The sequence below is a fragment of the Arachis stenosperma genome, chromosome 8 (genome assembly GCF_014773155.1).
Source record: "Arachis stenosperma cultivar V10309 chromosome 8, arast.V10309.gnm1.PFL2, whole genome shotgun sequence".
NCBI lineage: Eukaryota > Viridiplantae > Streptophyta > Magnoliopsida > Fabales > Fabaceae > Arachis > Arachis stenosperma.
In genome coordinates this window covers 21,869,840-21,881,122 of record NC_080384.1, presented here as the reverse complement: position 1 = coordinate 21,881,122, position 11,283 = coordinate 21,869,840, and the positions used below count along the sequence as shown (strand labels likewise).

Below are 11,283 nucleotides of genomic sequence, written 5' to 3'. Positions count from 1 at the left end.
CTCTCCTGAAGTTTTGGGAATGAGATCATAGAATTGAGGGCAAGAAAAGTTAGGTGGCTATTTGGTTTTTCAAGGCTATTTTTTTTCCAGATTTCTAAATACCTAAAAGAGCAACGTGTTAAAGATTATATATCCTTCATTTCTTTATTTTTTTTTAAATGTAGATGAATATAAAATATATTAAAAATTCTCAACGAGAAAATTAAATTAAGTTAGACAAATATATTATTATTATTATTATTATTATTATTATTATTATTATTATTATTATTATTATAGAATAAATTAAAAATTAATTAAAAAACATCGTTATTCTTGAATTTAACTCTACCTATTATACAAAATCTCTATTTATATGATTTATTTTTTATTATATCTAGATTATATCTTATTAATAATTATAGATAAAAAAATTTTATTAATTGCATTTTAAGTTTTCAATTATATGTCAGAACTAATTTTTTTTTATCTAAACTTAATGTAAAATATAAAAAAATTCACATCAAGTTATCTAGACTCTAGAGTCATTAATAAGTTTTTTGACCAATAAGATGTCATTAATAATCTTCTCTAAAAGTTTAAGTTGCATAAATATAATTAGATAATTTTAATAAGAATAATATTACGCATTTAAATTTATCTATTCTATTATATAAAAATCGAATTTTTGTACTTAATGATGAACCTGACGTAAATTAACTATTAACTAATTAATTTGATAAATTTATATATATATAATTTATTGTAATTTATATCAATTTGATTTGGTAGTATTTTCTAATTTATTTATTTTAATATTCTGTTAGTATTTTTAATTTATTTTTTTAAATTTATTAACCCAAATTTATTGTGTGTACTAATTAATTAATTTGATTAATTTATTAGTCATTAAAATAATAAATCTATGAATAAAATAGGCAAATGAGATACTTTCAACTAATAATTAAATCAAATCAAATCAAATCATATATATTGAGCTAAATTCAAATCATATGAATTATGGACCAAATTAAAATAAAATAATTTTTTCAATACACTTTTTGTATTTACAAATAAATTATTGTCTACTTCAATATATGAATTTTTTATGAATTTTTTATTGCACAATTCACTTTAACACAAATAAATTAATTTATAAAAATTTAAACTTGAACGTTTGCTGTGATTAAACTCAAACTTTAATTTATTTTGTCATATTATTATATAAATATTAAATTCTTCGATTAAACACTTATTTGATTATGAAATGATATTATATATTATTTTATATTGATAATTAAATTTCAGTTACTACACAAATATTATATTTTAGGTAATTGTATATTTTTTTGTTATGTTAAAAATTATTATATAATTTTAAGATAATTTAGTTATGTTTATTTTTTTAAAAGTATTGTCATTATTGGAGAGTAACTAATATTTGTGATAGTATAAAATTAAAAAATAAAAATACAAAATATTAATATACTGTATTTTTGAAGTATAAATCTTGAAGTAAATATCTACTTAATATACTAAAACTGGGTTTTTCCTCAGCTAATAAGGGTGACGTGTCGATCTCTCGTGAATCCGTTTTCCCTCCAAAACGAATAAAATTTTTCATCTATTCTAAATTATTTTATAAAAAATACCTTTATTATAATTATATTATTATATTATAATTAATATTTAATGAATAATATATAATTATACTAATTTAGGAACATATCTTTATTATAATTATATCAAATCAATATTTAATGCACTATTAAACTACTCATCAATTATAATACGTAATTACTGTACATAATAAAAAATTGCCTTAATAATAAGTAATTTACATATTTATTTTTGTTTTACTAAGGTCTATAAATAGTGTTTTTCTGTAGTACATAAATCTAAATTTGAGATTCAGCTCATAATTTTATATTTAGTATTTTTTTACTACTTCATAGAATAAGAATGTATTTTTTGTTTTTTATTGAAGTTGATCCTTTTAAGGTACAATTTATAATTTTTTATAATATTTTTCATATACTCATTCTATTATATTATTCTTTTAATAATTTATTAATTGTTATTACTCTAAATTATTCTTATCGTCTAATGTTCCAGTTCAATTGTCTTTTACCACAATCGTTTACAATGCATCACATCCATGAAATACCTCATCGAGTTGTCTTCACTGATTCAGGTTCCAACTACATGGATGTAAGCGTTCAAAGAAGGGGCAATAATCTCTACTTTACCGAAAGAAGGTTGGATCTACTCACCTATTATGACCAACCTAATGGAATCTGGTTAAAGTTAGCTTTCTTAAGAGGAGCTCGATTTTTTATTGAGGAATTGCATCCACGAAATTTTATAGGGCAAGTTCAAGTTCCATCCCCTCCATGCTTTTTACGTCTGCCCGAAAATCTTCAAAGTGGAGCACATAATGAGATTGAATTCTCTCAATTTAAGTTCAGTTTTGCTAAATTCGTGACAAACTCGGATATGCAATTTCAACTATTGGTAATACATTTAAATTTTTTTATTTTAAATTGTTCATTATTAGAATAATTTTATAACATATTGTGATTTTTTTCAGAAATTACTGGCTTTCTTTTGCATGCATGCAATGCCATTGAGAGGAATAAGGGTTAATTTGATTTCTTGGTGTGGCAATTCTATACTTTACCGCATTGCATGGATAGCGGATGATGAAGCTTATTTAACAAGAGGATGGTTTGAATTTGCACGAATTCTAAATGTTGATATTTACGATGTTATTTCAGTTGGTTATCGTTACGAGAATGACTCTATATTATACGTGACTAAGAACTAGAATAGATTCAATATTGTTTAAGTAATTTAGTTTTAATATTAGTATTTGATTAAATTATAATTAAAAAATTTTAAATTATTTCCTTAATTTATATATTATGAGTATTTTTTGTGGATGTACTATTTTTAAATAATTTAATAATTAATAAAATGAAGTGGTGTCAGATATATTATTTAAGTTTATTTTTATCCTTTATTTCTTTATTTGTATTTTCATTATATTTGACAAAAAATCTCTACCTAAACATATAATTTTCGTTGACCTAAACACAATTTAGTTGCCAATAAAAACCGATTTTATCTATAAAAAATAATAAAACATGTATCTTTTGATATTATATTAATATAGTAAGTAGACATTATGATATAATAATATCTTTAATTGTATTATAATTAGCTCATAAATAATGTATGATTATATTATTTTAGGAAATTTTTTTATTATAATTATATCAAATCAATATTTAATTATGATAAAATATGTTAATTATAACTATATTATAAAATTATAATAATTACGATAGTTATGTTATATATTTTAATCATTTATGTAAGTAAATAAATTAGAAAATAATCAAATCAAATCATAACGGTAAATAAATAATATAGAATAATATTATACATTTAATTACATTATAATTAGCTCATGAATAATGTATGATTATATTATTTTAGAAAAATATTTTTATTATAATTATATCAAATTAATATTTAATATATTATTTTAAACTATTTTTTATATAACAATAATATTATATATATTTATATATCACTTTTTTAAACTCATTCTTACAAATATTGGCATATAATTAATATAGATAACATATATACTTAATAAATATCTTTATTAAATTAATTATAACAATTAATACAATACAAGCTCATAAGTATAATCTAATTATAGCAAGAATTTTCATAAAAATAATTGACTACTAATTTGAATATAATTGATATAGTTAAATTGATACAACCGATAAGATTGAGAATATGTAGTAATTATAGTAATTATTATATCAATTATAATAATAATTCACGTGACTTCATATACAGTAATTTTTGAATTATAATTGTCACATAATTATACTTGAATATTATTTAATTTTAGATATTTTATAGGTAATATTAATTATCACATAAATTATCATCATTACTCAATAATAATAATAATAATAATAATAATAATAATAATAATAATAATTTTGAATTTATATAATTAATATAATTGATATAGTTCTAATTCTCATTTGTATGTAATAATTTTATTAGTATGTATTCATAGTTTTAATCAATATATAATAATAAAAATATTATATGGACATAAAATTAATTAGTTAACAAATTGAATTTAGCTTATGAATTTTTATTTTCTACTCAAATTTTTAATCATTAGTGATTTTATTTTTTATATTTACAGTAAATTTTGACTATAAAAAAAATTAGTTTTGATTGTTTCCTATTTTATTTATTTACAGTCATAATTAAATTTGATATAATTATAGTAATATAAAGCTGCTTCATATATAGCAATAATATTATAAAAAATATTATTGCACGATTGTAGAATAAAAAATAATCATATATATAAAATAAAATAATTATAACAAAAAAAAATTAATATATGTGATTTAAATATTTTTAATAGCTGGTAACATGGAGTTTAACAAAATATAATTCATATATTTTTTTATTTATATATATATATAGAGAGAGAGAGAATTATTTAACAAAATTAATATATACATATATATAAATAAAAAAATTATTATAATTTCTGAAAATTATACATGAATTTTTTTTAAATAAATTTATTTTAATTATATTACAATTAGCTCATGAATAATGCATGATTATATTAATTTAAGAAAATATCTTCATTATAATTATATCAAATTAATATTTAATGCGTTATTAAACTACTTATAAATCATCAATATTTTTAATCATTCTAATTATATCAATTGATATAGTTCTAATTCTCATTCAAGTGCAATAATTTTATTAAGAGATAATTGATGCACACATTAATAGTGACCCATTTAATTTAATATCAATTAGTGGATAATAATAATAAAGTCTACACGATACATGCATTATATTTTAAAAAGGTAAAATATATTTTAAAAAATTAGAGTATTAATAATCAATTATGATTAATATCAATATCAATAATTAATTTTTATAATTATTTTTTGTACTACTAAAGGCTACATATAGTATTTTTCTTTTTTGTAGAATAAAAAAAGTTGTGATTCATAACATTTTTGTAAAGTTATATCGTATGGACACAAGATTAATTAGATAACAAATTGAATTTTAATTAATATATTTTATTTTTTCTCATATTTTTTATTATTTATTTTACTTTTTATATTTACAGTAATATTGAATGTAAAAAAGAAAAAAATAATATTAAATGTTATCTATTTTATTTATTTAGATTCATAATTAAATTTGATATAATTATAGCAAGTATCTAGGATTAATATTAACATGATAGTATAATTTTAAGTTGTATAACATAATAAAAAAATGTAACAATTTATGTATGCTTCCTATATAGCAATAATATTATATATATTTATATATCTCCTCTTTTAGCTTTTTCCTAAAAATATTGGCATATAATTAATGTCGATAACATATATATTGAGTAAGTATCTCCATTGAAAATATTTGTTAACTATTACCGTGTATAATTAGTGTGTGTATATATATAGAAGGATTAATAGTGAATTGTTACAATTATTTATCATCTAAAAAATTCGTACCTCGGACATAGAACTTCTTCTGTTTATTATTTTTTCATACCTAAAGGATATTAACTACGATTCTATCAACAGTATTATCTATGATAGATTATGTAATAAAAAAGTTTGAAAAATAAAGGCAAGAATTATAAGATTATGAAAAGTCTCATCCAGATTTGACAAGAACAACATGACTTACATAGAAATGGTTCTTATGGATGATAAGGTAAGTTGATTATTTTCTATGATTCTTTCAAGTGATGCTAGGTCTATTTTATAAATATTTTTTGTTTATATTTTAAGTTTATTTGATAAATAAACCCTTGCACAAATTAAAAACAGTGCAATTTTATAGATTTATAAGTACGTGCTAATAGCTTTTATATTTAATTTGTTTTAGAGTGTGATAATAGCCAATATATTTGTGGATAGATTAAACTATTACTATATTATTTATGATCACATTCAGTATATATGTTTGATTTATTGAAGAAAGTAGATTATTAAAATCGATTAATAACTATTTTAGAGTTAATCCAATTAATACTAAATTAAAAAAAAAACAAACAATGCATAACATATTAATTTTTTATTAATCAAATTATTATAATTTAAATTAATTTTAAAAAATAATTTAAAATTATAATTTCAATCTTATCACGTGCATGGCACGGGAATTGCACTTGTATATAATTATAATTAATGATCATAATTAAAAGTCTTTATTTTATTTCAATTTGTTCAGGACATGTTTATCTTAAATTTTATTCCTTTATTAATTAGTATTTTTTTTACATTTAATTATCATTAATTTATATAAATCAAAATGTATAATTTAAAAAGATAGATACGTGTCCAAAAAATGAAAAACAAAAATTTTTTTTGTTAGTAAAAAATTTATGACGCTTTAATTTTTTTGGCATCATATCTTATATAATAGAATAGATATAATTTTTTTCTATGGATTTCCTAACTTGGCAAGTCGAGAATTAATCCACCACACATTGATGCTCTATTTATTAAAGATTTGTCGCTAACTAATAGATTATGATATACACAAGGCGAGATTCAAACTCCAAATATTTGCTTAAACGGGCAAATGAGATGACCATTCAATAAATTTAATTTAATTAAAATAAATATTAATTATTTTTAATATTTTTAAGTTGTAAAATATTTACCATAATAATTGTTATGTATATTTTTTATTTAAATTTAATAAAAAAATTTATATAATTTTATGTATGATCTAGTGTAGCACACGGAAATATATACTAGTACTAATAAAAAATGACAAATCACACAACCAGGTTCCAAACCAAGTGATTCATTACCCAACGGACGATTTTCTACTCAGAACTCAATCCCATCAAGGCATTCAACTCAAACCAAATCAGAGCCGTAGAAAATACATCACCCATCAGCTCAAATGACCAAACTATCCCTTCACACATGACATGTCGCTAAACTATTGGTCCAACTCCCCGATCCCACCCTGGAGCAGCGTACACAATACTCACCGACTCCACATCATTTTCCTTAGATCCATATAAATACCGCATTCGCCTTCGCCAGACGCAGCGAGACACCGCGCACGGCAGCTCCACCTCAATCCCGCGCTTATCGTGGCAGAACCCGCCACCGGTCCCCGCCGGAAAAATCATATTCCGCAACCGTAGCACTCAAAATTGAATTAAAGAAAAAGCGCGTATACACACAATTACGTCTTCTGCAAAGAGTGCATGTGCTCCGGCGAGTCAACTATGAACGGCGCTCAGTCGCGAGACGATGAGTCGAAAGAAGACGACAGGGACGCAGAAGCGAACCGCCTGCTGCACCACCAGCAGCAGAAGCAATCGACGTCATCGAAGGATGACGAAGAGGTGGCGTACGAGGCAGGGGAGAAGATCCAGGTGGTAGATTTCGACTCGGTGGACGGCGATGACGATTCAGGTGTTCCCCCTCCGTTCTCGTGGAAGAAGCTGTGGCTGTTCACTGGTCCCGGGTTCCTGATGAGCATAGCGTTCTTGGATCCGGGGAATCTCGAAGGGGATCTCCAGGCTGGAGCCATCGCAGGGTACACGCTTCTATGGCTGCTAATGTGGGCCACCTTCATGGGCCTCTTGATACAGCTTCTCTCGGCGAGGATTGGGGTGGCCACTGGGCGCCACCTGGCAGAGCTATGCAGGGAGGAATATCCCAATTGGGCGAGGCTAGTTCTATGGTTCATGGCCGAGCTGGCACTCATTGGGGCTGATATTCAAGAGGTCATTGGCAGTGCCATCGCTATCCAAATTCTGAGCCGCGGGGTTTTCCCACTCTGGCTTGGAGTTTTGATTACCGCTTCTGATTGGTATTCCTCTTTCTGATTCAGTTATGCAAATTTTTTAACTTGTTTCTAATCTCATAGGGCTTAGCTAAATTGTCTTGGAAATTTACTTCGATGCACTAACAGTGTTAGCCAATAAAATTGCGAGGATTTGTGAAATCAGTATGGATAAAATATACATTACAACAACTACCCACTGTGATTTGTCACTTTTTTGTAATTTGATTGGTTGACAGTGTAAATTCATAGCATATGTAGTTAAATTTGTAGTTGGATTGCTAAGTGAACTTCTAGGATCTAGTTCAAAATGAACCTTTTTTGGTATCTTGTTTCAACATTTCTACTGATTTTTATTGTTGGCTTCAATTTGATTTACAATTAATTGGTTGGATTGGGAGTTTCTTAATCGTATTTTTCATTTTCAAACTTCAAAGGGGCTGAACTGTGGTTCGTTCTTTCTGTTGTTAAACAGTTTTGTCTTTCTATTTCTTGAGAACTATGGAGTGAGGAAGTTGGAAGCTGCTTTTGCAGTTCTCATTGCTACTATGGCTCTTTCTTTTGCCTGGATGTTTGCTGACACGAAACCTAGTGAGAAAGAACTTTTGACGGGTAATTTTTTTTCTATTGATGTAGTTGGCGTATGACATTTTTATATCACCAAGTTCCTGTCTTTTTAATAGTTTGCACCTGTCTCTAGGATATAAGAAATACAAGTATTTCTGTCCTCTTAGTCGTGACTATAACTGCATTCCCCCTTCCCCCTCTCTCTCTTCTTGTAGGTATTTTGCTTCCAAGACTTAGTTCGAAAACAATTCGTCAAGCTGTCGGTGTTGTTGGTTGTGTCATAATGCCTCACAATGTATTCTTGCATTCTGCTTTAGTGCAGTCAAGGAAGATAGATCCCCAGAAGAAAGGCCGGGTACAGGAGGCTCTCAACTACTATACAATTGAATCAACAGTTGCACTTGCAGTCTCCTTCATGATCAATCTATTTGTCACGACAGTTTTTGCCAAGGGATTTTATGGCACAAAGCAGGCCGATAGCATCGGATTGGTGAATGCAGGGCAGTACCTTGAGGAAAAGTACGGAGGAGGAATCTTCCCCATTCTTTATATATGGGGCATTGGGTTATTGGCAGCTGGACAGAGTAGCACCATCACAGGCACATATGCTGGCCAATTCATAATGGGTGGTTTCCTCAACCTTCGGTTAAAGAAATGGTTGAGAGCATTGATCACTCGTAGTTTTGCAATTGTGCCAACTATAGTCGTAGCTATTGTTTTTAATACATCAGAAGCCTCATTGGATGTTTTGAACGAATGGCTTAATGTGCTTCAGTCCATGCAAATTCCCTTTGCACTGATTCCCCTCCTGACGTTGGTCTCCAAGGAGCATATCATGGGGACCTTTAGGGTTGGGCCTGTTCTTGAGGTATAATTATCATCCAACTTTTCTTTCATTTCATTGATTGTTAATGGTAAGATCTGTATCAACTACTTGCTAGTTCAAAGTTAGTTTCATCTTACTAGATTATTTGAAAACACAATGATTCATATGCTTTTTACCTGTGTCTTGTTTTGCATAAGCTTAGATGTACTGAGTCATTGTAGTTTCTTTATGATAATCTCAGTGCATTATTCTAGTTCGGTCTTGCTTGGAGTTTACATCTGTGAAATCTCCTATCATAAGTTTTGGATTTTGTATTCATATAATAGTACTGATCAGTTGTATTGGAAGTTTGTCAAAGGGGGTGATGTAGGATTTAAACAGACCACAGCCCAGTGATCCATTATTTCCATTTGTTGTATAGTAAAGTATATAGGTTTATATAACCTCAACTCACAGAACTAGATGAAGATTGGGATTCTTTAGTTTACATAAAATATATGGGTAATCCATCACCTCATAAGAGCTATAAGTCAGAATTGCAAATGCACTTTGTTTCTAGAATTACGAAGATGCTTCAGTTTCATTTTATATTTCCCTAGCAGAAAGTTCAGGTCTATTGTACATGATGTATGCAATTATGTGGGACCTGGGATGAATGGGTGAAGTAAAAGTAGGTTGAAGAAATGATGTGCAAGCCACTCTCTTGCAGCAGTAGTGGTTTTAGTAAGCTAGTTCCCTGCTATTAATTTGTCTTGTTGAACTGATGTTTTGTTTATTTGTGTATTTTATTTTGTAGAGGGTGGCATGGACTATTGCTGCACTTATAATGGTAATTAATGGGTATCTCTTGTTAGATTTCTTCCTGTCTGAGGTGAAGGGCCTGCTGCTTGGTTTTGTAGTTTGTTCCTGCACAGCTGCCTATGTTGCATTCATTGCATATTTGGTTTCTCAGAGCGGTGCTCTTCCACACACTTGGGTTAATAGAATCCCCAAGGGTTTTTCTCTCCTCCAAATTGAATCAACAAATTCATACGACATTAAAAATCCGGAAAATAGTACTGCAAACTCCAGCTAATCATTTTTGCACTAGTATACTTGCTTCATACACCATGGAGGAGGTTTTATAGAATATTTCTAACCTTGCAACCTGCTTTAAAGGGAGCACCAAGGTCAGAAAGTGGAAAGCACTTGTATTTAGCTGCACTTCTTTTTTGCAATATAGTTACAGTGGTTACCCGCCATGTATAACATAAGTTGGAAATATTTTTCTGTAAAATGAAAGGTGTGGAAAAGAAAGAGAGAGAGAGAGGAACACGATTACAAGTTGCAGGATAAATTACTTCCCTCCATGAACGCCTCATTCTTTATTCTAACATGTTGTAAGCTGCTTCACTATTCTTTGATGTATAGAGTTTGTATTTAACTTGAACTGTCAGATGTTACCCCATGAATGCAACTTGGAGCTGATCTTACCAGATAAATCAGCATACACGAGATGTATGAGTTAATCAATAGTGCAATATGGAGTATATTTTTGTTGTCTTCCATTTAATTTCGTCAGTTTTCTCGAGTGTGTTGCGAGCTCGTGAAGTGTGTTTAAGATTTTGTAACCTGGAAGTTTTAATGGTATTAGGTCATTGACTATGTAATACAAATAATTATGCAACATTTGTTATATATTATTAATTTTATAATTAAAATGTGTTACATATTACTTTTTCGTTACAATTGAAATTAAATATTTTATTTTAAAATTAAAGAGTTTTCTCTTTTCTTTCTTTCTCTCTTTCTCTTTATCTTTCTCATTCATTTACTTACATTATCTCTTTTATATATTATTATCAATGATTAATTACAAATTTCATAATCAAAATATACAAGATAATATTCTCTAATTGTAATTAAAATTAAAATTAAAATATAAATATATTATATATTATTAATTTTACAATTAAAATATATCACATGTCACTCTTTTATTGTAATTGAAATCAAATTATTTTTTCCAAAAT

At 26.8% G+C, this 11,283-nt stretch overlaps 1 protein-coding gene across 1 annotated transcript; it reads left to right on the top strand.

Moving 5' to 3' along the window:
* Window positions 1-7,144: 7,144 nt before the first annotated feature.
* On the top strand, window positions 7,145-10,818 carry LOC130944897 (metal transporter Nramp2-like). The gene is made up of 4 exons (XM_057873483.1): window positions 7,145-7,905; window positions 8,354-8,490; window positions 8,661-9,313; window positions 10,068-10,818. The coding sequence occupies exons 1-4, from the start codon at window positions 7,295-7,297 to the stop codon at window positions 10,344-10,346; spliced, it is 1,680 nt and encodes a 559-aa protein (XP_057729466.1). The 5' UTR covers window positions 7,145-7,294; the 3' UTR covers window positions 10,347-10,818.
* The last annotated feature ends 465 nt before the right edge of the window (window positions 10,819-11,283 follow it).

What these genes read in the sequence shown, in the direction of transcription:
- LOC130944897 (XM_057873483.1), top strand. Translation starts at nt 7,295, where the DNA reads ATGTGCTCCGGCGAGTCAACTATGAACGGCGCTCAGTCGCGAGACGAT. An exon ending in TTGATTACCGCTTCTGATTG is followed by an intron (nt 7,906 to 8,353) that starts GTATTCCTCTTT and finishes GTTGTTAAACAG; the next exon opens with TTTTGTCTTTCTATTTCTTG. An exon ending in GGGTTGGGCCTGTTCTTGAG is followed by an intron (nt 9,314 to 10,067) that starts GTATAATTATCA and finishes TTTATTTTGTAG; the next exon opens with AGGGTGGCATGGACTATTGC.